The sequence below is a fragment of the Anser anser genome (genome assembly GCF_964211835.1).
Source record: "Anser anser genome assembly, chromosome: 2".
NCBI lineage: Eukaryota > Metazoa > Chordata > Aves > Anseriformes > Anatidae > Anser > Anser anser.
The window spans coordinates 138,839,755-138,867,705 of NC_139721.1; the positions used below are offsets into that span (position 1 = coordinate 138,839,755).

General features: G+C 38.3%; 1 protein-coding gene and 1 long non-coding RNA gene across 5 annotated transcripts in view; one reads left to right on the forward strand and one right to left on the reverse strand.

Annotated features, from left to right (window-relative positions):
• The window catches only part of CDK14 (cyclin dependent kinase 14), a 332,201-nt gene that overhangs the window by 102,745 nt on the left and 201,505 nt on the right, over positions 1-27,951 (reverse strand). For all 4 annotated transcript variants that reach the window (XM_083826967.1, XM_083826970.1, XM_083826969.1 and 1 more), the window contains one exon: positions 4,615-4,678. In XM_083826967.1, coding sequence (XP_083683093.1) covers positions 4,615-4,678 — 64 coding nt within the window. The remainder of the gene's footprint in view (positions 1-4,614; positions 4,679-27,951) is intronic.
• Positions 4,685-27,912, forward strand: LOC310895507. The gene is made up of 2 exons (XR_014580739.1): positions 4,685-20,774; positions 20,922-27,912. It is a non-coding gene; the product is annotated as an uncharacterized lncRNA (long non-coding RNA).

Genomic DNA, 27,951 nt, shown 5'->3' on the forward strand with positions numbered 1-27,951 from the left:
CTCACATAGGGCTTCTAAGCTGAATGAAGACTCAAGAATTTCTTGAAACAAACTCAGAATCACAGAATCATTTAGGTTGGAAAAGACCTTCAAGATTATCAAGTCCAACTTTGTCATAATTTACTCAAACTGCCTTCTATTTGAGGGCGGATAAGTTATTTTCATAGTGAGCCTGAATGGCTGGGTTTCTTAATACACGAAGTCACGTTCAAGATTATAGCAGTCATGACAGCTTCAAAGTGAATCACAGAAGTAACTTTTGACATATTTCAGGATTTTCAAATGCATTTTTTAGATCATCCATGGAAGTAATTTACTAAGCAAGACGTGCGCACGTGCGTTTGTGTGCACATGAATATACACATTTGCAAACTGTGAGGACTGAGGCTGAGACACAGAGAAATCTCAAAGAATAGGCCAACTTTTAGAATTAACTATCCATATATTACTTTCAGTATTTGTGAGATGGACAACAATCAAAGATCTCAAAGCACACAGGTAAAATATAAGTTATTTTCTCATTTTGTTAATGGCAAAACAAATTATGGCCATTTTATTTTCACAGTTACAGGCTGTTAAAATTACTGAAGTTAGGAGTTTAGCTCATGTAGAGCTACCCACAGCTACCGTTAGAAATGCATCTGTAATTCAGCATCAGAAAAGTTCTTCCATATTAAGATGTCAGAGATCATCGTTTATGCACTGGCTGCTTCCCAGAATAATCAGACCTTTGGCCATTCTAGTGGAGAAGAGACTAATGCCATGTTTTTCAGTCATTACTTGTTTCTTCTAGTAAAATGTGATTAGTTCCCTGCAGCAGTGGAGTGCGTCCTATCAAATCACAGCATGAAAATTAGTTATTTAAATCTATGCAAACAAGAAATACAATGACATTTTGTTTCTGCTCTCATCAGTCTTCCCAACTCCACAGACAATTAATGTGCCCTGCCCGGTACTTTTTTTTTCTTTTTTAAACTATAGTAACCATTAGGTATTAATACTTTCTGTTCAAATCCCATCCTTTTATGCTTACATAGGTCAGTTTATAGCACCAAAACCTTGCCTGAGTGGATGTTGATATCACCAGTGCTGTCTTAAAACTCCCAGTCCACACAAAGACACATAAAGCACAAGAGTTATTTAACCACATATCATATATATTCAAATGCAGTAATTTTACAAATTTTAAAGAATAATGGAATTGATTCGAATTGGGTGAGACATTTCAGATTCCCTCCTGCACTCTGGAGCTAAGAAAAAGAAAAGATTAAGTTATCTTAAATGTACTAATCTAAAAATTAAATGAAAGCATTAACCTCCAATTTTTGCTCCAAAGAAGTCCGTCAGGAAAGAAAAGTCTTTCAGTCCTATACACTGAGAAAATTTTGTCTAGAGTGTAACAACAATTTCAGACCGACAAGAAGGGGATCATGGCCAGCTGAGCATCTGTGGATGGAGACAAGCAGCCTTGCCATAGCCAGAAAACTGTGCACAGAATGGCACGAAGAAAGGCTTTTTTTGTTTTTCTCATTTTCTTTTTTTCTTTTATTTTTTTTTAAGTAGCTACAGAGAACCTGGTATCCATGACTAAACAGCTCCAGTGACCCTAACAGCATGAGCAAACAGCATAAATCCAGCACAGTCCATAGGTCAGAGCACTATGTGCAGAGCCTGCTTTAGATGTTGGCATTCCAGTGTGATTCCAGAAGTGATGGTTTTGCTGCTCTCAGCTCCGCATTTTACTAGCAATTACCCAGTTTTGGGGTACATAAGCCAAATTTGCTTGTCTAGTTAGATTATTCTTTCTATTGCTGTTTCTATTTCTAAAAATCAGTGAAAAGAAACAAAAATACTATTTTTTTTTTCCCTCCCCAAGGTGATGCAGGATAGGGGTTTTACAAAAGGAGCATAGAACATAATGTGTATTTCAAGCAACTACAGAGGAGGGCTTTTTCCTTTGGAGTGCTCTCAGACCTCCACACTGTATGGGAATTAAGGAGCTCAGCACTTTGCATTAACAGGCCCTAGAATCATTAAATAATTGCCAACCAGGATAATAATTACTCTGACTTGCAAATCTACATACTTCACAGAGGTGGAAAGGATCTGAGAGAACAAAGAGGACACCAGTGGAAACTGTGAAAATACCAAGTGACCATTATCTGTCTTAGAGGCATCTTTCGTACTTTCCCCATTCTGCATTTTTACAACTATTATATATTCATAGCTGACAAAATCCACAGTCTGGGACAAAGAAAATAAAAAGAAGTTTAACACAATGCCTGTCTAAAAATTAGATTTAATGAAGTGCCTACTGTGGATTTATTTCCTGATGTTCTTCTGTGGTAATAAACCCACATCCCTTAACACACTTGGAAGGCAAACAAAAATTAAACCAAGAAGTTTCTTGGCTGCCATCTGCTGTTCAAAACTTTTCTTTAACACACAGAAGAAAGAACAAATCCAAAGAACATACACCAATGTCTCCAAGTTTTCTCCTTTCCTTTACTTTCCTTGGATAAAAACAGTGTCTTTGGAATGCAGTTAAAAACCACTGTATTTTGTAAGGATTCTGCATATATACTCAATAATTAATCAGCACCATGAATGAAGAAGGCAAAAGCTTGAATACTTAATGACACACTGGCTTAGGAAAAATACAGTGAAAAACTGTATTCATTAAAAAGTTCTCTCTACTAACTCACTGCAGAATACTAGAGAACGATTTGACTATGCAGCAATAAGACTGCGCTAGGGCAGAGACTGAAAAACAAAATACAAGCAAGATGTCTGCCTCCATTTTTCTCATAGCTTTGCTTTATTATTAAAGTAAGCCTGACAATATATTTATTTCATTCTCTTTCATTTTCAGAACTACCTAGATATCTCCTTTTCAAATCCTGTGCCTCATCTCCCACTTCTTCTCTGTCCCAGAGAAGCTACTATGATACTGGGAATCTAATGAGTAAGACAGGTGCAATGAAAGAGGAATCTCCTCTACATCTGACTTATAAGAGGACTTGGAAATTAGTCTTAAATGAAACAATGACAAGTTGTCACAGTTGATGACAAAAGCTGAAGGGACTACCATCTGCAGTAAAGCAGAACCAGGAGTCTATAGAGAAACCTTAGGCATGCAAGGAGTAAGACATCTGAAATCATAGAATAACAATCATTAGGGTTGGAAAAGACCTCCAAGATCATCTGGTCCAACCACCAATATCACCCACTAAACCATGTCCCTAAGCACCACGTCCAATCTTTCCTTAAACACCCCCCCGGATGGTGACACCACCACTTCCCAGGGCAACCCATCCCAATGCCTGACTGCGCTTTCTGAGAAGAAATGTCTCCTCATTTCCAACCTGAACTTCCCCTGGCGCAACTTGAGGCCATTCCCTCTAGTCCTATCAGTAGTTACCTGTGAGAAGAGGCCGACCCCCAGCTCCCCACAGCTTCCTTTCAGGCAGTTGTAGGGAGCAATGAGGTCTCCCCTGAGCCTCCTCTTCTCCAGACTAAATAACCCCAGTTCCCTCAGCCACTCCCCACAGGACTTGTGCCCCAGGCCCTTCACCAGCTTTGTAGCCCTTCTCTGGACATGCTCCAGGGCCTCGATGTCCTTCTTGTAGTGAGGGGCCCAAAGGTGAACACAGCACTCGAGGTGCGGCCTCACCAGAGCCGAGTACAGGGGGACGATCACCTCCCTGGTCCTGCTGGCTGCACTGTTCCTGGTACAAGCCAGGATGCCGTTGGCGTTCTTGGCCACCTGGGCACACTGCCAGCTCATGTCCAGGCGACCATTGACCAACACCCCCAGATCCTTTTCCTCTGCACAGCTTTCCAGCCACTCTCCCCCAAGCCTGTAGCGCTGCACGGGGTTGTTGTGGCCAAAGTGCAGGGAAGTGCATGCTTGAAAAACAGTATTTCTAAGATTGCCAGTCAAAAGGTCAAAGACTACAACATATATATGCACACATAATTTGACCATGTACTTCTCAGTCTTCAGGGAGCAAACTGTTCACTTCTTCTCATACAAATGTATCACATGATAGAATAACTTTTCAAGAATGGTCATAGAGTATGACAACTTAGATTACAACACACACAAAAAAGTAATGGGAGTAGAATGGTACTAACAGATGATTTAGTAGTAGCTGCAGCTTTCATTAAGTCTTTCCCCTATTCTTTGGTTCCCTTCAGTATTCCTCAAAGTTCAGAGTAGTCTACAGGAAAGTAATGTTAATCTGGAATCAGCCTACTAAGGTGTATGATACTCGGCAAAACATGGCAGGAGAATGCAAGCAGGTCAGGGCTCATTCTGTACTATACAGGAGAAAAAAAAAAAAAAGAAAAAAAAAAGAAAAGGAAAAGAAAAAAAAACATCCTGAGCACAATAAGAAGTGAGCAGCAAGAAAAAGCACATCATGGTTTCTGCACTGCATTCAGGTCATTTAGAAAAACATTTCAGAGGTTCTTTAGTAAATTAAGAGCTGCCAAAAATACCAATGGATGTCTTTACAAGCCAGCTCCCAGACCGTGGTCAGTGATGTAATTATCTTTGTTCTGTAGTTCCAGGAAAAGGAAAATGTGGATGAACTTGGTACTTAGACCTACCTGGTTTGAAATGGGGTAAGGAGTGGACTCCAGGCCACGTATCTTCATTTGGTGTTCCAAGTACCTGTACACAAAAGGAATAAAAGAAAAAAGGAAAAAAAAAACATATAAAACATGTTTTAGTGGAAAATACTTGACAATTCATAGCACTGCATTCTTCCAAGGAGTTCAAAGTAACTTACAATCTAAACTTTAAATAGGCTTAATTATCGGGGATACAAAAAGTTAAACAGTTTCCATGTTTATGAAGTACCAGTGGAGTAAGTAAAGGACATAACAGTGCTGTGTTTGTGTTAGATTGCTTGTTTGACCAATACTTGTTCCCACTGACAAGTTCAAGCTATTTGCATGTCAAAGAACACTGATGTTACCAAGGCTAGATTTTTACCTCAGTAATAATTTCAATCCTTGTAAATTTTAATAAGCTGAACAGACACCTAACAGATGTCAGGATAGACACGCAAGTGGTAAAGCAGATGACCAAGAGCACGGCATGAACAAAGAATGCACAGAGAAGAGCTGTAATTTCAAATTGATATAGTAAGCATAAAACCAGTAAATTTTTAGAAAATACAGATGTTATTGACTCATGCATTATCTTTTGTTTCTATTCACTTCAACTGTCCCCCTTGTAGTGTAAATGAGACTACTTTCAGCAGCAGTGCTTAAGACTTCTCATGTACATCTTATATATACTCTGCTCACATGAAAAGTTCAACCCCATGTGTTTTCGGCACAAATAATAAGTTAATTGAAAGAACTGCTGTAATTAATCCTTCCAAAACTGTTTTTGCTTCATGCAACATAACTGACAAGACTTGCAACAGTAGAGCTGGGAGGAACATCTAAAATAGCAGCTCTAAAAGTGGGTTTCTGAGTGAGATGGGGAATTTGTTATTTCCTCAGAGCTTCCTTGTTACAAATCTTCATACAATTTCTAACACGAATCAAAATTCTAGGGACTGTTTTCAAGATTTGCTATTGCAAACAGCAGTAGCTCAGGCCCTGCAATAAAAGGCTGATATTATGAAGTGAAAGCATTTCACACCAGTATGGCACCTGTTTTGCACTGTCATAAATGTACAAAAACTCTCTGCAAGCCCTGCCTCTACTTGCATTGTAGATCTTCTGAATAAATCTTTCGGGCCTGCACAGATTGCATCTCCGTGACATTGTGTGGTCACTTACACCAGCACAAAATAGCTACATAAACGTTTGTTCTTATCTATAAATTAAAGCTTTAAAAATTCTTAGAAGAAAGACTAGGAAGCTGGAGCACAAATAAAAGTCTGTTCACCCTGCCATAAATTTATTTTATAACATTATGAAATTGGCTTAAAGACTAAAGTTAGAAATAGTGACTTCTTAAACGGAATCAACTCTTACCTGCAAGGTGGGTTTTATGACTCTAGAGCCTCAAGTTTGTTAAGCAGTTTGCAATACTTACATGTTTCTAAGATAAGAATAATATTGTGAAGATGCTTCTACACCATACATAATACTTCAAATACAAGAAACTACAACTAAATTGAACTGTTTGTATGATAGCACGAATTGAAAGTGGAGCACTAAGGTGTCAGAGAAACAAAGACAACAAACACTATCAGTTCAATTAGACAATATATGTACATGTGGTTATTTGGAGATGCAAGTTCACTGATTGTATTTGTAAATATTATTTCCAGAACGTCGCTTTCGGTACTTGTGAAACAAGACTTAATCAGCATTTGAATAAGGTAAACCTGGCCCTTCAACCCTGATTCATCACAACACCAGTATTCTCTTCATTATTGCTATTAAGGAGAGAATAGTGCTCTGATTAAGCATAAAAGAAGTTCAGAGATACTGTTGACCCACTATGTTATGATTAAATCAATTTGCTTTTGCAAATAACTTTCACCTGGCTTCTGTATAAATGAAGCTGCTGGCACCAAGCATCTCCCAGGCCAGGAGGGGGAGCCCGTGTATTAGAAAAAGAGATTCTTCATTCCTCGGTTTAAATTGAGAAAAACCGTCATCAACTTTGCAGCCCCCCTTAGCAAGTCAAAGTAATACTCTCTCACAAAATGCTGTGAATATAATAAAATTAGCCACGTCCTTCCAAATGCATGCTTGCTATCATCTTGTATTTTAGATGAGACGTAAGCAACTAAGGCACTGTACAGGTGAGTATTAAAACTCACTAACAAAATCTGAAACTTTCAGTGAAAGATGGAATCTTTATTAGACCAATTTAATGTAGAACTTGAAGATATGAAATGAATTATTCTGATGTTCAAAGTAACATTAGGCATAGCAGCAGAAGGCTTGATGGGACATCACTTTTGTAATGACTCAGTTTTCTGTGACTCACAGGGTTTTGTTTTTTTTTGTTTCACCAGTTTTCCAATCCATTTCTTTAATAATATTCCAGCACATCTGCTGTTATAGTGTTTATGAGCCAGCTATGAACGAGTTCTGTGCAATGGAGTACTCAAACTGCCTACAACATTTATACCTTCTGTCAAGGGTAGCAGTCAGTTTAGAAACAAGCAGGTTTTCCTATCGTCTAAATGCCTACCATTTACAGGTAAGGGCAGCTGGTAGTCCAGGCAATGATCCAGACACTGTATTTCAATTCTTTGTACAAACACTATAAAGATCATCCTTATTCTATTACACTTTTTAACATGTACAATGCAGATATTCACAATATGTGACTATCAATCAACAAACAAGGAGAAGGCAGCAGGGAAACAATGGTGTTTTTAATAAGATGAAACAGTCTCTGTCCAGGGGTATGTCAACATAAAGCAATTGGTAAGCAGCACCTTCCACAAGTGTTGCTTCTAAGCAGCAATCAATCCCATTTTGATGAGGTGGGATTAGGCAACTTAAAGTACTGAGTTTTGACGCCTGCTATAAACAAAGCAATGTAGAATCCATGTAACACCACAGCGGAGAAAGATCTGCCTTGGCTTGCGAAAGATAATTATGGGACCAACATGGAAGAGGAAAGGAGAGCCCAACAATCTTCTGGCTTTGCTCTAAAACACTGTCCCTTAGCAGTTAAGAGTCCAGACCTGAACACAGGCAACATCTTGGCACTGCAGAAAGGCATCTAACCAACTATATGAGGCATCTGGCTGTAGCAAACCACTAGCCTGCCAGTGCCTGAGAATGAACCTAACCTTGCAACTACTGGTGGAAGTGGAAGATACAAAAGATACAGCAGCCCAGGACAGCCACCTAACACCAGGAGCTGTCATTTTAGTATAAGGTTGACCTTCCAGCCCCAACTATCTCTTCATGGGCAACCACTTCTCATCCCAAGCATGTCACCTAGAGTTCTCCCTCTTCCACATTTTAACACTTTTTCTTTCAGTTATGAGCCTGTTCAAAAAAACATGAAAATAACCGCTGCTGTCACAGCATTCAAGCCCAATGCAAGATTGGAAATAAGCTTTTATTTACCACTGGGAATTGTTTGGAAAAAACAACTTGTGTATTTTTTCTACTGATAATTTGCATATCAGCAAGGTAAACATTCAACTTGTATGCTTTTATGTCCTATTTTTAATTGAATTACTTATGCAAAAATAATCTACAATTCTCAAATTTGGAATCAATTTAGTGCTTGCCACAGGCCAAGAGGGTTATGGTTTCTGTAATGAAAACTCCAGACCCTCCTGGGATTTTTCTGCTCCACAATACACACAATTATAACATGAAGCACTCTGGACTCATTTATTCCTTAACAAACAAGATAAAATGACCTTAATTTGTCATTTGAAATTTGCTGTTCAAAATCAGGATCAGATTCTGATCTAATTTGCATGGTGAGAAATCTATTTATATGAAAATAACAGATTTATAATACATCAGGGTACTGAGGGCCAAATACCCTCACTGCCAGTTGACATTGTACCGGTTTGGCAGCAGCAATATACAGAAAGTTATGAAAACAGAACCTGCTGTTCAAACCTCCATATACAAGCATAATATAGAAAGATTGTCCAGGAAACACAACACAAATGCATTAAGGTCTACTCCATTGCTGTAACTTTTTGATAAAAGTCTTGCTTGCTTTTTCCATCTGATTTTACAAAGACTCATCATTCAGCTAATTAACGTGCTCCCTTGTGTCCAAGGGAATCATTATTTCATGGTAAGCATTATGCCAGTCCATCAACACAATTAGTCATGTTGTCCTGCATTCTGCTTCGAAAGCATTCCCTGTTACTGCCATGTAATAAGGTCATTCTGGGTAACAGTTTGTCCGGAGAAGCCATCTGAATCGCTTGTGAGATGAGCAGCAGCATACATCTTTCCCAAGTACTGGCATAATTAGTGAAGAATAAGTATTTCCATTTCTACTACAACTTTTGAATATATGAAGCTGTATATTATTGAAATAGTGCTTTCATTCTTTGTTAAATATGGTGATACTCAAGAAGGGCAATGGTCTGGATTTCAACAAGACAAAGAATGTGCAGCCAGTGGTATTATTCAGGGTTTTCTAGCAACAGAGCAGAATGAAAAACAAGATCAGCATGCAAATGAGATGTTTTTCCTTAGACAAAATTTATGGAAATCAGGCTGAGCAATTTGCTGAATTTTCAAGTCTTTTTTGTGTTAGGTCAACTTGGTGAATAAATAAAGTTCAGTCAAAAAATTTCAGGACAGTGAATTCTATTTTTTTTCAATAAAAATATGCTTGTGTTGAAAAAGACCTTAGAATTTTAACTAGAACAAGTTACAAGCTGTATGTAATTTTTATTTATTTATTTATTTATTTTACTTTATTTTTCCTTCCAAAGGTCATCAAGGTTTCTGTTCCAGTCTTCTTATTTGCCAAGTAAAACACGCTGCATTTAGGGCATGCCCTTGGCTCTGAGACACCATAGTAGATTGTATCTGTCTAAGGAACTGAACTTAATAAAGAGAGTAAGAGAATAAGTACAGCAGAGCCATTTCCAAATCAGCAATCTCTTTCTTTTTAGTGGTATTTGGTTGTTCTATTTTTCACCAAAAATCTGCTATTTTCTCCCAAACCATACATTCCTAGTGAAACTTCAACTTAGTTTTAGTTTTTTTTCTTTTCTTTTTAAAACTTTTCATTTTAGTTAGACAAAAGTCAGTTACTGGTTTAGATTTTTGAGAAGCTGTGCAAGTCCAAGGTTTCTCTATAGGTTCTCGACCACTCATTGAGCTACCTCTGAACATGGAATTCCCCATCCATTCTGGAATCTCTCTCTCTCTCAGCCTTCCCTGGCGATAAGCCATTTGCACTGGTGGTCCAACTAGTACTGCATTCCCCTCCTGAGGGCTCCCTGGTAGATAGACCTTAACCACAGCTTCCACCATCAGGGAAAGGCTTTATTACCATCTGATAATGTCAGTGAGCACAAAGAGCAGTAGTGAGGACTGAAGGAGCAACTTTGTCCTTCAGCTTAGCATTCTGCCTAATGGGTAAAAAAAAATTCAGCAACTATTTGTGTATTATGCATGCTGACTCAGCCTCTGCTGACTGACAACTGCAGCTATGCTCCCTTCGACACTCTGCTGGGCACACTGGATGACAACTGAGTGTCAAGTTTAATATCCAAAAGATAGAGACAAAAATGGAATTGTCTCAGTACCAGTCTTTTATTCACATCAGGAGCTTAGCTCTTTAGTTTCCTTAAGGGAAAATAAATCTATCAGTTTGTGTAATGCACTTACACATTTGTTAGAGGACGAACATATTTTAACTTAGGGAAGGCACTGGTTATTCCAGTATTCCTAGCTGGAATGAGAGTCACCCTACTTTTATCTACAGTAATAGTCGATCAGCTAGGATAACAATATATTTATTTGGATTCCCAAAAAATAAGAACCTATTCATTGTCCTTGAGATTTAAAATATTGAAACCCTACTTCCTCAAATAAATGGCAAAAAGTACATACAATCCCTCATCTGGTAATTCCCATAAGTTCAAAATTAAAACAACTAAACTGAGACTGTGTGATCAAGGCACAGTCTCCCCCCACCTCCACCCCATCATGGAAAACACTTGTTCAGAGCCTGAAACCTTTCTTTTATTATTTTTATTGTATTTATAAATTTTGGTGTTGTCTTTTTTTTTTTTTTCCCAATCAATTGTCACCAAAGCATTCCCTCATTATTCCCATACAGGTAAGAAAGAAAATACCAGCCAAACAGAGATTCAACATATTAAACATACAGAAAATGAGGTAATGTAGCTTACCTAGCACGATTCCTCTCCAGAAAAAAAAGGACCTGCCAATTCTTTACTGACAAAATCAGACTTTCAAACTCTTATTTTTCTGTATAAAACAGGTTGTATTTTTGGTTCCTTATGTCCCTTTAAAATTACAAAATCATAAGAAATCCTAAAGAGATGATAGCTAGTAAAAGGAAAAATAAATTCAACAGCCACCATTTTGTATGGTAATAAGTAGTAGAATATATTTAATGTGATCTGCATTCATTCATGACTTCAAATGAGAATACAGAATTTAAGAGGAAAAAAAAGGTTAGAAAACAAGTTGATCAGAGTATTTATTTTGCAAGTTAATTTGTGAATGATAAAAGCATTGTGTTATCAAAAATAAAGAAAAAACTCTAACCATGAAATTATCTCAAGAAAAGAGAGAAGGCACAGCTCACCAAACTAATAAGCTTGTTTCTCCTGCACAATAAAGTGACACTGTTTTATGAAAAACAAAAGTTCCCAAGGCTTATTCTCTAAGGTGAAAAAAGAACCAGCAAAAACAGAACCATGTGCACCTACAATCAAAGGCTGACTCCTTCAGGCATTAAGTGGAATATCATCATTCCGTTATAAAAGGGTAATAAAAACATTTGCTTTGAGCATATGGAGTGATTTATGATGAAGCTAGCTTCAAAAACATTTAGGTAATGTGCCAGTATGGATGAGGGAAGCAAAACATGAAATTAATATCAACATTCCCACAAAATCTTAACAAAACACATTAATTAAAAAAAAAAAAAATCAAGTTCAACTAATGTTTGTGTTTTTTAGCTCAGTCAAGGACCAAAAATGAGGTATTTGAAACAGTAAAGGACCCAACTGTTCTTGACATGCTTTTCCCCACAGAGGTAAAATGCAACGAAGTCTTGCCAGGAAACCTATTTAATATGTGATTTTTTCCAGCCTTACTTTGTGTATTTAAATGATATTTGAGTAGTTGCTTGCACTGAACATTTAAATTTTCCCCAACGCTGTTTCCACTCTCTTTGCAGCAAAAGTAAACAAACTCAAAGTAAACAAACTTCACCCCCACCACAAGCAAAGCTCCCTCTTTTTGAGGGGCACTGGCAGAGACCGTTGCAAGTGTGCCAACAGGAGGGAGAAGCCAGGGCCTGGAGACTTCACAAGCACACTCCTCTGCCTCTGCAGAGCCAGGCTGTACGTACTGCCCTGCACCCAGAGGAGAAGCAGGAACAGAGCAGGCATCGAGACAGACCAAGCACTCCGCAAACCATCAGGACAGGATTAAATGAAATCCCCAGCCATACAACAAAGCACTACCGAGGTTTGATTTGTCATTGTCCTTAACTGCTTGGCCAAAACTCACCAGGAGTGAGTTTTGTATATCTAGTAGGTCCTTTCTGGAATAAATATTTTCTTTTGAATGACAGAAATAGCTCTGTCAATGAGATGACTCTTAGAAAGGAATTCTGTCCACAATCCCATCTAAACTGGAGAGAGAGGGACCAGAATCATTCCATCTAAATTTCACGATGAGACAAAAAAGGCAGTGTGAAACAGCTTGTACTGGGCTACAGCGTCCTCTTCCTAAAGCTTACCAGCACACATCACAACATCCTATTCTAGTAACTTTCTGCTTTCATAAGGGTTCACATGGTGGAAGAAAATGGTTTTTGATGTAGTGATTCTTAATAAAGCATTACTGTGAATGAAACAAATACCAAATACAGTAAGAAAACAAGATCTGACAAACTTCGTGTGAAAACAAAGGGGTCTATGCTGTAGAGAGAGGATCTGAAATTATCAGTAAGGGGTGGGGAAAAAAGTCAAAATCCTGACAGATTGCACTTTCACTCAAATCAGTGAAAACATGCAACGATTTAATTTGAAACTGTAGGACATGCTAAAAGGAGACACTGCGTAGCTCCGAAGTTTCAAGAGGGCTCTTTGTGAGGGCTGCTCAAGGCCCAAATGGGATGAAGCAGCAGAACTGGGATCCTGTCCTCCTAGCTTTCCCAGCCACCTGTGCCAGGATAAGTCAGTGAAGTGGTTGAGTCTCCCTCTACCAACAATCAAATCGTCAAAATAAAAAATCCTAGACTTTTAAACTACGGCATCTGTTTTGGATCTGCAGAAGATAAAGTAGCTTGATAGGATGAGGCAGAGTCTTAGTAAAAAGAGAAGAGAATTTGAAAGCTTTTGTATGCCTTGAAGATGTGGATGGGGATAGGACTGGGAAGAGAACTCATGGATAAAACTACAGCTGACCTCAGCAGATTTCTCTCCCCTTCTTCCAATGAGAGAAGCTTGCTCTTCTAGCATGGTCACTTGTGAGCAATCTAATAGCAGAGATGGACTTCACTAAGGAAGACCTTCATGACAATACATGTGAAAGAGCACCTGCTTCTGATTTCTGTGCTGATAGGTCTCTTCCTTACCATTTGGGAACAGAATTATTTCCTTCACTGTGAAGGAGAAGGAGCACAGTGATTGTCAGAAGGACCCCCTAGCTCACAAGTCATGCTTGTTTATGTATCCTGTAAAATATGCTCTGATTTACAGTGTACTGAAAGGTATGTATTATGCAGGTCTGATTTGCTATCCTGTTTGAATTGTAAAATCTTTGGAAGAACACATCCAAAGACAACCCTCTCCGAAATATGCTCTTTAAAGATTTCAAAGTTTTTTTAATTTATTTTTTTCTAACTGACTTTTTTCTTTAAACCACAAAAGAAAAAAAAAAAAAGAAAAAAAAAAAGGAAATAAAAAGCCATAAGCCTGTGGGAGGCTTTTATGAAACACACTTCCACAAGCCCTGCTGTGCTGGCTCAGCAGCTGGTTCATTTGAATTCCTGGTATGCACTATACAGTTGTTGTTTTTTGTTGTTGATGGTGGTGGTGGTGATTTTGGTGTTTTTTTTTTCTTTCTTTTTTCTTTGTTTTGTTTATTTATTTTGAAATGCTGGCTTATCAGAAAAACAATGCTGTTTTTGGAGCAAGCACCACTGTCCAATCTCAGTGGCATGGACAAAGATACACCCTTTCATTCGGATACCTAAAGGCTTAAAGCCAGACATCTTATTTAAATAACACACCTAATTTATGCAAATTCCTATGAATCACCATAAAATTAGTAAATAAAACATTTCTATTTAAAATAGAATGGCATTTCTTCAGTATTACATTGTTTAACTACAACTATTTGACCAAATCAGCATGTTTAAGATCAGATCCATTCCTGACAAGTACCATCACCACACCAAGATCTGCCCCAACGGTTTAGTTTTCACAGAAACCAATCTACATTTTCGCAGAGCAAAATCCCACTCCGAGCAGTGAAGCACTCTACTTCTTTGATACTGGAAACCCTTCCTGCCTGGCCTGGTGCCCAGCCACAACACATCTGAGGAATGAGTGTATCTCATTATGACACTACACCAGGACCTGTCATTCCTCATGCACAAGCAACAACATATGCACGCACAATGGAAGCTCATTACATGACAGAAGTACCTTTGCAGTGCAAAGGAAAGCTGCTGTACTAAGTCAGACAGAATATCGTAGCTGAGCTAAGTGAACTGCTGAGTTCAGGGGCTTGAAAAAAAATGGTGATATCAAGAAAATTCTTTTTCTCCCCTAAGAATCCTTGGGAGATAATATATACCGAGACCTGTATATTTAGCCTGGTGCTCAGCATCACAGAACAGCATGATACTAGAACCAAATCAGATCATCCAGGAGTTTTCCAAGTCCTTATTTTGCCAACTAAGGTCTTGATTTTGCAATAATCTCAATTTTGAATAGATCCATGCAGCCACATGGTGCTCAGTGAAGCAGTGGGTATTCTGTCAAGTTTTTTTAGGCAGCCATTTGTTCACTCTGCGGTAAATGAAGGCAGCCAGTCATGCTGCCATTTGAAGAATGTGTGGGTCCAGGTGTTGCAATATTTCTGAAACAGTGAGTGCATTAATAATGAGCTCCAATTGTGTTGGGTATATGTGGCGGACATAAGTGCACTTCTGGATGTCTAAATATCCTGATGATTTCCTGCACTGAGCCTCATCAGAATTCCCAATTCAAATCACTTTTAAAAACATCTAACCTTATCACTAAAAACCACTTCAAGTGATTCAGTTTCAAGTGTGCCACCTACACCAAACTGCAGCACAATACTTGGTGCATTCAGAAATCATTCCAAACAGCAATATTTTGCTCCTATAAAAGCCAGAGTTTTATACTTCTGACTGTCCTTCTGAATCATAGGAACAAAACAGGCAAGCAGAATGAAAAATGGAAGTCTCCAAGTAGTGTAGAAAATTCTCACAATAAAAAATAAAAACTGGGGAAAATGCCAGCCTATCTTGATGGACAGGCACTGGCCAGAAAAGAAGCCAGGATATTTTAAGTAGGATCAGGGCAGAATACGAGGAAGATGCTAATTCTCATCCAGAACACAGTAAAATAAACAGGAAGGCTGTGGCTGAACATAACCTGTATCTTCCACTACAGCCTAATGAGCTAGCACACTGTACTTCAGAGCACATTGCAAGTCTCCAGTGAATTCTTCTCCAGAACATCTACCCATTTCCCTGGTGCCTTCTTTAGACACTTCCTTGGAAGTCCAGTAAGCATGATGGGCTCTTTTCCCTGACACCATGCCTAGATGTTCACATGGGTAAGAACCTGGAGACATACCAAATACATTAGACAACCACAGTAACATGGAGGTCCAGAACTTGCTTGCAGATGACAGATAACAGGAACTCCTCCTGGGGTCCACTACTCCGTTGCTGGATGCTGCTTGTGACCAGGATGATCAGTACATCCCTTTCAGATCGCTCTCTCCTCTCCTGCCACTCTCTCCGTAACACCAGAAGAACCCTGCTGCAGACTTCCCCAGTCTGACCAAAAAGTTCTGAGTTTTGGACAGTCAAGAAAGAGAAGTGGTACCCACAGTAACACCAAACACCTTGTGGCTGAAATTGAGGTGATTTTAGCCAATTATGTTTCTGTTTACCATTAAGTAGTAATGTATCTGTTGTCCTATTACAGTGTTGTTTCATTTGAGGAAAAACCACCATGTTATGTGGTTCTGAAATGACAATTTGAGAATACTTCTTTGATGAGAAATTCAAGGGGGAGGGTAGAGATACAAAGTGAGTTTTGAAAGAGTGCCAGATTTTGAGACTCAAATTTCCTGAAAATCGGGAACTGTGAGATTTAGCAATTTATTGATTATTTAGTAGCTGAAGTTTTAACAATCAGTTGGCAGGTGGCCTAAGACTTTTCATTTTGCTTATTTAAATGAAGGTGGAAGCAGGTGTCACTCAACTGGAAGAGGCAGCTGCACTCACAGCTTCAGTGAACCCATTTTTCTTTGACATTATTTCGCTCGGTAACTTTGTGCATGACTTCTGAGCTCTCCAAAACACCAGGCAAGAGGAATTAGGGTGTAGTCATCTACTGTTTCCATATGAACATGCTTTAAGCCACATACAAGCCAGCCACATTGGCAGTCTGCTCTTTGCAGACTCTCTTTTGAGCAAAAGGGAGAGACTTCCTTGGAGCTGCTGAAAAGCAACTGTTCCTCTCTACTCACCGGGGAAGGAGGCTGTGAAAGGGAGCTGTGAGGACTGGGGAAGATTTGTAGAACATAGTGCTTACAACTCCAAAAGGAATTTGGAAGGCTTGCACCAAAACGACTGATGACAACATGTGACTGAATGAAGGCATATCCTGCTGCTTAACATATCTACGTATCCAGACCTGCTTAACACCTGCATTCCATGGTATACTCTTTCTCAGAAAACAAAACAAAACAAAACAACAACAACAACAAAACCCACAGACAAAGAAACAAGCAAAAAGCAGAGGGAGAAATGGATAGATAAATAAATAAATACTATGTGCAAATTCAGAAAAGAAAATTAGCACAGGCGTGACAAAGAACTTCTGAACCACTAATAGTCAATAATGATGGAGAGGATGAGAAAGAATGGAGTTCCAGTTGCTTATCCACCACCCCCGACATATTAAGGTCCATGTAAATGTATGGCCTGAAATACTGACAACATGAAAGGCTGAATAATGATTAGGGGTCAGGAACAAGAATATTAAAATGGCTATGTTCATTCTTTAACATGAGCAATGCTGCAATTATACGGAAAAAACACAACACTTCATAGGTAAGTTTTAAAGACCTCACTGAATTAGCACAAAGGGAGATGTTATACCAGTGAAACAACAGTAACTAACTACACAAGTTAAAGAGAAAAATCAACCTCTCAACAGTGTAGGTGCAGTTGATCTCTTGAACTATGTGAGGAATGCAGATTAGCAGCAGGATTTTATCATTAGGGAAGTTAAAAGGCCGCAAAAGCAACAAAAACATGAAAGCACTGGAAGATAATGTAAGGCAAAAGTGGTAGGAAGCTGCACTGAAAGTACTAGCACCAAATGAAGCCCAAAGAAGAGATGACTCTATTAGGAAACCGCAGTTTCACTATTCTGAGTTTTCAGCTACATTCACTGGTCTGATAAATATTCTTGATATGATATTGTACTGCATGGAGTTCATGGAAAAACAAAAACAAAACAAACAAAAAACTATGTAAAACAAACAAAAGAGGATTTACCCTGGCTACCCTTGGCACTGCTGAGTAGTTGATAAAGAGGTCTGATAAAGGGAGGTCAGCAGGACTGTGTCTCTACCCCTCCCTGTGAGAAAGGAGCAGTACCGGTGCACTCTGACCAGTTGGTTGAGCAGCACAGCAATGTTATCCACCAAATGTCTTAGTTATCAGCCCAAAGCAGACTATACCAAAATGCCCAGGATCTCGAGTGTCCAAATTATTGAGGCTTCTTTTTAAGTAACTACGGCAACCCGTTGTATATGTGCACACCAAGATGAGACACAAAGGACAGCTAACAGACTGACAAAATCCCTGTCTGCATTCCCTCTGATTTTACTGATACAAAATTTTAGCGATACAAAATTTCTGAAACTTTGCTTTCTCGTCTGAGAGGAGCACAGTTACGAGCTGCTGTAAAACAATTACATCTGGATATAGAGAGGGAGGGAAAACAACAAATATATGTTCTATGCTGAAAATGAGTACAATTAATTCTCTTTTGAAGAAGGTTCCTCTTACACCCTTCTATAAAATTATCTATTTGTCTATCCCTGTGTTTTTTCCTGAATCTTTCTTGAACAGAAATAAGCTACTAGAAGACAGAACTAACTAACAGCATATAACACAAGAGAAAACTAAAGCACATCTGTTTTTAAAGGTGATTCCAAGTTCCTCCTAGAACTATTCAACACTGACACTTGACTCCTTTCAGCCACATAGTGAACGTGCTGGCTGAGTACAAGAGCTGATGAGTAGTACTTTCTTAACAGTAAACATAACCTTTTCATACACGAGAACAGAAAATAATGTTATAAAAATGCGTGAGAAAGGGTGGACACAGTTCCACATTACCAGCTGAACGCACTTAAACTTACCTAAAGCAAACCTGCTGATTTATATTCCTGACAATGGCAACTCTCAGGAAAAGCAGTTGACACTAAAAATGCTTTCAGAACAAAACCTGACTCAACGATCTCTCAAGTCTCATTGAACCACACACAGTAGAAGGAGGCCTACAGGGTGGAAAGATTAAGGAACTGAGGGGCTGTATTCTCCAACACTATTAGAAACTATACTAGCAAAGTCTGTGAATATGGCTATACAGAATTTAGATACAGCTTTTACTGTTACCTTTTTTTTTTAAACTATTATTTATAGCTCATTAATTTTCTGATGCTGTCAGCTAAGTATGGGCAAAACCATTCTTGCATTGGCATATTCAAATCTACATCAGGGCTTCTGCCAGCCTATAAATGGAGCCACAAAAATAACACCCTTGTAAACAGACAATGCCATGGCAGCAAAACTGAGTGCTACGTAAGAATATAAGAAAAATTTTACATGGTTGTAGACTACAAATAGCAGTGGACTCTTGATGCTGTACTGCCGTTTCTGCCTACTAAACTTAAAAACATTCTATTGGGAGGGAAGCGTTCAATTTTCTGTGCAGGAGTGCCAGTATAGGAGAGAAGAGTCACACAGCCAGGGGTAAGACCAGATATTACCAGAAGGCTTTGGCTTGATGTAGTTTCAGACAGAAGCCTTAAACAATACCATCCATCATGGAGTGGTACTGCTTTAAAAGGTTGCTTCATGGGTGAACCATAGCAGAAAACTAACACAGCAAAAAGGTTTAGACATTTTTTTGAATGGTTTAGTTCCAGGAAACAGGAAGTCACCAACATCAGAAAAATGGCAGAGCCAGAAGGAAGGTGTGTTTGAATGAAGAACTAGAAAGAGAGAAAAAGAGAAGGGAAGACAGTGTGATGGCTGTGACAACTTCCATTAGCCTGAATCCTAACGATAGCACATCCCAGGCAGCCTATGTGTGTTCCCCCACACACCTGTGGGGAATTGGATCAGTTCAGACCGATGTCCTAAACACACAGCCTTGTACTCGGCTAATAACACATCAAAAATTATCTTAGTAAGAATAACTGCAGAATAACTTTAAGTATCATTAAAGGAATTAAGCAAATGTTATCTTAAAAACATAAGTCCCTCTTTACGACACAGTAAAGTTTAATCAAGTTCAAAGTTTACATGGTCAACTGATTTCTCACCGAACAAAAGCTACAAAAATCTAATCTAAAACTTGCAGCATAATAAATAGATGCCTCAAAAAACTCCTTTGATTTCTCCTCTGGACATAACTATCATGAAAGCTACCATATTTCTGTGAGAACATACCCTCTGCACCATACTACGGTCTTTGTTAAGAATTTACCTCTTGCTTTTCTGCTCCATCACTGACAGGTTTTAAAGTTTACACCACAGCTATTTGGATCATGTTGTGCACAGAAAAAGCACTGTGAATAATTCTTGTTATGTTCTCACCATATATATTATTAGTTCTCTCTGATGTACTCAGAAACAGACCTCAACTGCCGGAAATACTGCTATGCAGTGATAAATATATGCACTCTAAAGACAAATAGTGAAAAGTGGGCATTTTTCTTTCTGTAACTGACAAATTGACAAATAGAGAATCCAGTTTTGTATTGCCTGTGACTTATTTTAAATAGGGAACTCAGAAGACTGGGGAAGGAAGAACAAGAGCAGCAGGAATTAAACTTAATAATGTATACTCTGGTACTATTTATTTCATATTCACTTAAAAATGCCTACCACATTAAGAGCCTAGTCAGGTAATTCTCCTACTCTCAATTTCTGCATGAAAGCCCTTGTTCTGAACATCTTATGAAAAAGAATATATTTTTCTTTCTTTCTTTAGATTTTTTTCTTTCTTTTTCCCACTTAAAACTGTTTTTGTCCATTACTCCCCAGGCAGTTTCAAACCAATGCAGCTTATTTTCAGTTGGTTACTCTTCTCTCATAGTAAAAAGACAATAACAATAAAAAAGCAATTAGAAAAAAAAAATCAGGAGAAGTTTGTTCTCTTGATTTTTTGTTCTCTATGCAAATCACATGCATAATGGCAACACACGAACAGTGGACACAGGAATTACCTGACAGCATTTTAATATACATATTTAAAACTCAGGTGAAATAATATAAAACTTTCTAAACAGGTGAAATTAGATGCATAGGTTATTTAGCCACAGCCACTTAACCAATTAGAAAAGCAGCTGACCTAATCAAGGCAGACTAATGTTAGCTTTTGAAAACCTGAAATCTCTTTCAATTGCTAAGCTTATCTAAGATTCACATTCAGTTTACAGAAAGATACTGAGAATCAGCAGCTTGTAGAAATGTCAGTGGCAGTTGAAGACAACCTTTTCCCAAGTGCTCAGCATCTTTCTAAATTAAGATATACTCCTGGGCACTGATACAGGAAACACTCAAACGGGTATTAAAGTCCATCTTCATTCAAATTAGCCCTATTGCAAACTAGACTTCTGGCACATGCATGGCTCCTACTGACTGGGCTTAAATGGGATGTTTCCCTGAAATGCAAGCCATACAATGATAATAAAATTCTATATATTTCTATCAGTTCTTAGGAGAGGAGGAGAAATCAGCTATTAGTCTTGACGTCTTTCAGGAAACATGGAGACAGGTAAGACACATCAATCTTATGTTCTCATAACATGTCTCTAAAAACATCATCTCAAATTGCCTCACAATGATTTTTAAACATTTCCAACATTAAGAATGTTTGAATTTGAACTACAGATTATAAGCAACAATTTTGGCAATCAAGATACTCTTCAGAAAACCCACTTCTGGCATGTGAAATGCAGTTTAGATACAAATGAAAGAGGGAAGGGGAAAGAGAAGTTTCTGATGTATTAAACATTGTTCCTTTATTTATGAAATGGAAAGAGAAGACAATATGACTACTCAATGTATGACCATTTATTATCTTCCCTAGTATATATATAGCCAGCACATCAGAACAGGTTTATGAATGGGCCTATGCTTTTACACGGCACAATACTGTCCTGCAGAGTAAGTTTTTGGATAACAAAAATTTTGGATAACCACTATGGTTCAGAACAGGCTTCAATTCAATTTTTAATACACACAAATGGCACTTTTGTTCAGTGTTACCTGCATCTAAAAGAGTGTGAAATAACAAACTCTGTAACACATACAGACACAACCTGCACAGAGAAGGATTTTACATGGGCACAATTTGCTTCCAGGATGTATGGGGCCAACAAGGAGGGTGCCTGCAGTGACACACACATAAGTAACTAGAGCTGTGCTGATTTACACCAGCAGAGTCTCAGCACATTTTTTCAAAGTATTGCCTGTAACCACCCTTTTGAAGGCCAGAGGAGAGCCTGGAAAAGAAACAATACTTCTTTATAATTATAGCTCATTTGTCATTCAGCAACTGAAATATGGCAGATACTGAAGAAACATTCCAATTCCAAAGAAAACCACAAAACCATTGTGTTTCACTGAACCATGTCTTAATTTGTTTTCTTTTTCTGATAGCCAATTACTCTTCACATTTTGCACTACCAAGCTGATAATGAGCCAAACTCTTGCAATCTCAGCCACGCTCAGGGTTTGGCTCAGAGTTAGCATGCTGGATGAGAACAACTTTCCACAAGCAAAAGATGACACCTATGTTAAAAGGAAGCCACCAAAACCAACATGGTTGTGTGACTGGCTGGACCAACATCCAACTACCCCTTGAAAGTCAATGATGGGGTCGTACATTAATTTATTTTTTCCCTCCCCCTCTTCACTCCTGCTGCTAGCTGGTAGTTTCCCTCGTAAGTGTCCATCATGTACTTACTGCTGGGTGTTTTCATCACTTTAAACAAGATGAATGGGAGGTTTCTTGTCACCTTTTCTAACAGAGTGCAAGGTATAACCGATGTTTTTTTAAAGCCTCCTCTTCTGACACAATATTACTGTCAAGGCAATATCTCTCAATAATATTTCCTACATTTTGAAATGATTGCTATCATTAAATCTTAGGTTGAGTTTGTTTGCCCAATACCACATATGTTTAATGATATAAGGGAAAGAAAAGCACAGATTATGTCTACTCAGACATGGTGAGGACAGAATTTCTTTATAGGCGGTAAGTGCAAATTAGCATCAAATACCTTGTGCCCTATTATAAGGGAAAAAGAATATACATGCAGTGATACAGTAAACAATATAGTGCAGTCAGAGAGAGAAAATCTGGAGCTGAAAATCTTTACAAAAAAAATCTCTTAAAAATCCACAATCCTTTACAACACATGGATAGACAGAAGAGTTACTTTAGTTTTGCAATAACACTTTGAAGTTATTTCACCTCTTACTAGTTCAGAATTATTTTCATTTAAAGTTTGGCAGAAGGCATAAGACAAAGCCCAGAGAATTACAGAATAGCCTGGGTTGGAAGGGACCTCATAGATCAGCCAGTTCCAACCCCCCTGCCATAGGCAGGGACACCACCTACTAGATCAGGTTGCTCAGGGTCTCATCTAACCTGGTCTTGAACACCTCCAGGGATGGGGCATCCACAACCTCTCTGGGCAACCTCTTCCAGTGCCTCACCACCCTCTGAGTGAAGAATGTCCTCCTAATCTCTAATCTAAATCTTCCCTCTTTGAGTTTAAAACCATTCCCCCTCCACCTGTCATTATCCGATTGAGCAAAGAGTTGCTTCACATCTTTTTTATAAGTCATCTTCAAGTACTGAAAGGTTGCAATGAGGTCCCACCAGAGCCTTCTCTTCTGTAGGCTGACCAGCCCCATCTCTCTCAGCCTTTCTATGTAGGAGAGGTGCTCCAGCCCCTTGATCATCTTTGGGGCCCTCCTCTGGACCCGCTCTAACAGAAGAGCCATGTAAAACTGGTATCAGTGCAAAACCTGCAGGCAACTACTGCAAAATACTGAATACACGTTAATGACTTCAAAGACAAGACCTACAGCTCAAAGAGTCTTTTATTTATGTAACTCATTTCAGTGTTGCTGTAAAGAAGCGAAATATTTTGTGTATTGCTATAGTAATGTGAAGCAGAGGTAAATTCCTTAGCAAGATATAACACATTGCACTCCTCTTGCTCTACTTACACATTGTTTTAGAAGAGAACTCAGCAGTCAGGTTTCTAGTAAAATACAGTTTCAAAAAAAAAAAAAAGATTGTTTTCATCATGAAGTCATTGGTGGAAGGGAAATGGAGAGAGACAGGAAGAAAACAGAACTCCCTCCACCAGGCAAGAACTATCCATTTCACAGAGATGAATAATTTTTCTTGAATCTGATTCATCATCTGTAACATACAAGACACCAAAGATGCCATGCCTACACAAAATGGAATTTCAGTTCAGGTTCAGCCTCACAGGTATGTCTATTCTGTCTGATATGAACAAGCTGAATTTCAGGGCCAAAGTGTTTAACAACTGACAGAAAAAATGTGCACTGAATAATGAAACAGGAATAAAAGACCAATAAAGGAAACTAAACATCTCATTACTCAGGTAAACTTCAAAACATAAAAATAAAAATAGTTAAAAGTACTCCTCCCTTGGGCATTGTTTGCTTCCCAAAAGACGTCATTAACACAACGTACCAAACAACGTGGTTCCTATGTATTTGTCATAAGCTTAAATGAAATTGAGGCCTGTTAAAATATATTATTTCTGGCTTTAAAGGATGTACCTGACATGAAGCAACCCTTCAGATACAGAACTACAGAGAGGACGCTCTACAGCTTCACAAATGCCTGTTACCATTTGGATCTGAGAGGAAACACTGTCTGCAATCCTTCATTGCATGACACAAGACACTTTAGGCATGTATTTATAAATATATATTAAAGAATATAATGCTAGCCTTTTAAATCTTCCATACCAGATGCAATACTTACAGTTCCACTTAAAAGGAAAATCCCATTTTTTCACAGTTACCTGAAATCGCAAACTCTTGTGAGTCTTTGCTGTACAGCTCTGTGAAGAAAGCAATTTTGGCATCGCCCTTTGGAATACTGGGCTGCTAGGCTCAACAAACGTATATGATTCTCTTTTAATTGCTTTTTAATACTGTGCATTACAGCACCCAACAGACCAATAGGATCCAGTAACAGAGAGGAATTCTCTACTTTTTGCAATATGCATGTCTGGAAGGAGAGGAGCTGCTGGCTGCAAACTCCACTGTGCCTTGTCACCTATGGCATGAATCTCCCGCATAGTGCACCCATCCAACAAGCCTGTTTGCAGAGTGAATGCTCAATTACAGATAAAATATCATTTAAGTGCCATTGCCCTGCCCGTGCAGAGACCTGCAAAGAATCAAGAGAACTGTTTGTGCATTACTCTCCCAGTGCAATGTAATTTTTAGTGTAGCTGGCACCAAGACTGAAGTTCAGCCAACACACAGATTATTCCCTTATCAGGAGGGCTTCAGAGCCTGAGAGGGAAATTCACTTTGATCTGTGGTAGCTCACAGAAACCTCACAAAAATTGGAGGAGACAGAAATACCTTCCCACTTAAAAAAAAATCTCTCTAAAAGAAAAATAAAGCTAGCACAAGCAATTCAACAGTGATCTGGTTTGAATCTGTTAAGAGCATCAAGTATAAAAGCATATAAAAGCATATCCTTACATCAAAACCAGAGCTGTAACCAAGCTGGTGCTTCCAGTCTGGCTCAGGGTAGGGTGCGCACAGGCAGACCACACGCTTCCCCATGTAAGCAGCTTTAACACTTGACTAATTCTTGCTGATCATCATCAGATCCAAGGAGCTGTCAGTTCCCCAGGGAGCAAGGCTAACGTGCAGGCATTTGGTGCAGCTTTTACTTCTAGACATAATTAAAGCCATATTTGCAATGGCAGGTTCTCCTTGATACAGGAAACCTCTATGTTTGCATCTACAGAAATTCATGATAAATGATCAAAAGGAAGAAACTGTTGATAAAGAACATAGCTACTCTGTATCAGAAGCCATATAAAGCTGCCCAGTTTTGTGCAGCTTTATTTGATCCAACAGATTGCCTCCTATTTTTTCTGTTACCAGGCCAGAATGGTTTTGCTGCTCACAAGTACCTGAATGAAGCTTCAGCGTTCCTGAGCACATATTAAAAGACTAAACAGCAGTGCTCAGATTATCAGATTGTTGGTCCAGCAGATCTAGTACCTTGCAACAAAAGTTCAAGCAGCTTATCTCAGAGAATAGCAAAAGAAATAGTCTTCTGGATCTTCTCACTTATGCTGGAATACATGTGGGGAACAATAATGACACATCACTAATGTTATACTTCAAGGCAAAAGACTTGTTAGCTTTTACATAATGTAGTTACAAATTTCTCTCTCATTTTGTATGATGCAGTTCTATCCAGGAAGTAACCTGAGTCCCAATAAGCGGGAAAAAAGTATGAGTAAAGATGTAACAGTATACTTAAGCCAAATCACTTCTGCATTAAGATGTTTTATTCACTGTTAGAGCTCTTTGAAAAAGCAACCTACTTACATGTGTGATTTCCCTTTTATTCCCTTTAGGAGGAAATTCTTCACCCAGAGGGTGGTGAGGCCCTGGAACAGGTTGCCCAGAGAATCCCTGGAGGTGTTCAAGTCCAGGTTGGATGAGGTCCTGGACAACCTGATCTAGTGGGTAGCATCCCTGCCCATGGCAGCGGGGTTGGAACTGGGTGATCTTTCAAGTCCCTTCCAACTCAAAGCAATCTATGACTCTGTGATATTTAGTAAATACAGTTTTGTTTTGTTTTTAAAATATCCACACTTTTAACTATATGTGGGAAAAAGAGTTCATATTATTAGATCCAAACTGTGATAATAACAACTTGCAGCTTGCTTGTTCATAGTGTCAGTGCCTCCTTTGTGCTGTCCTGTTTCAGAGAACAGATTCTGGTTTATAAATCCTTGCTATTTTACTGAGGCCTATTACAGTAACAGAACCTGAGAACATTTATGAAACTATTGTAACATAAACATAAATTCAGTTTATTTTCCTCTTTTTAAAAATCCACAAGTGTTTAAAATAATAAAAGTCAGGAAACACGCTTACATAGATAAGTTCTTTAAGATTACTGAAAGATCAACCTCTTTTCCTAATCTATTATATACAATCACTTAATTAAGCCATTGTTAAACATAAACAAACATCAGTCATAACCAGGAAGAAATGTATGTGCTGTGCTGCATGGGATCTACTCTTGCTATGTAGATATGTAAGGAATGCCTATGGCAGAGATATGCAAAACTATTTACAGAATCTCTCTGACTTGCACTTGATAATCACTGATATAGCACATAATATATTTTAATTTCATTTACATAACAATGGAGAATTATACAATAGGAAAACAACCACCCATTAGGAATTTTAAACTGTTATTCACATTAAATTAAGTTCAGTTTTCCTGAATATTATTTCTTATGATATTGTAACTTTTCCTAGTACAAAGTAACAGGTCCTGATCAGCAGCCTGGACTCTTAAGGGCTATGGAAGTCACTGTCACTATGACTGGTAGCAGTGACAACAGGTATGAGACAGATTAATTCACCTTTTGTTGCAAATGGCACCATTTAGAAGAGGGGAAGAGACCAAAAGGAGAAGTGCTGATGTGGACCACACCATGCACCATTTTCAAAGATGATGATTTCTTCGTTACGAGAAAAACACATGGACATTGAAAAGGTGAACTACAGAAAGACTTTGTGAGAAAAATCTTTTATTGGTTGATCTGGTCCTTTCATGGCAGTGTAAGTGTTCACTGTGGGGAAGCTAATCTTATTAGTTATCTTGTGTAACAACCTGATTAATTTTGTACTTCAGGGCTATTAACTACCATACTGTACATGATTCACTGGAGAATGGATGAATTTAATCCTTCTGTTCAAGTATAAAAGCAAACAAGAATAATCCTTAGTTTTATAACTTTTAAATAGATAACAAATTCTTAATGATGCTTAGAGTATATTAGGAAAGCATTCACTGAAACTATTTAGCTAAGGATAACTAGGCTCTTCCATTAGAAAGCCTAATTAATTGGGATTTTAAAATTAACTCTGATTTACAACAGATCATAAAACTCTCCAATACAAAGTTTTATCTTTTTCTTCTAAGGTTTGTAAAAGATCAAATTAAAGAAACAAGATCAGTAAATTATCCCTTGCTATTTCAACTCTGTTCTCAGTATTTGCAGCTGCAGTTTGAAAACAGAATTAATAAATTGGCAGGCCTCAAAACTCATCCTGGGAGGAAATTTCATTCCAGTAAGTGAGAAGCATAATAATTTTTAAAAAGCAGAACTCTAAAACTGGTCCAGTAGTTGCTAGCTTGAAATACACAAGCTGGCAAACCAAAAAAAGCAATTGGACATGTCACAGAAACCCTTCACAACAGTTTCCTGTTGGGCACATTGCAGCACGACTGTTTTTCCTTAGCAGAGAACTTTTCACAGTATTAGCCAAGTGGGCAGAGTAACAAAATGTTTTATGTAAAATGAGACATTTCTATATCACAATCAATCGAGGTCTTGTTTTATAGAGTTGTGGTTTTTTTTTTTTAGTATCTCCTAAAAGAAATTGATAAATTCATTGATGTCCCCACA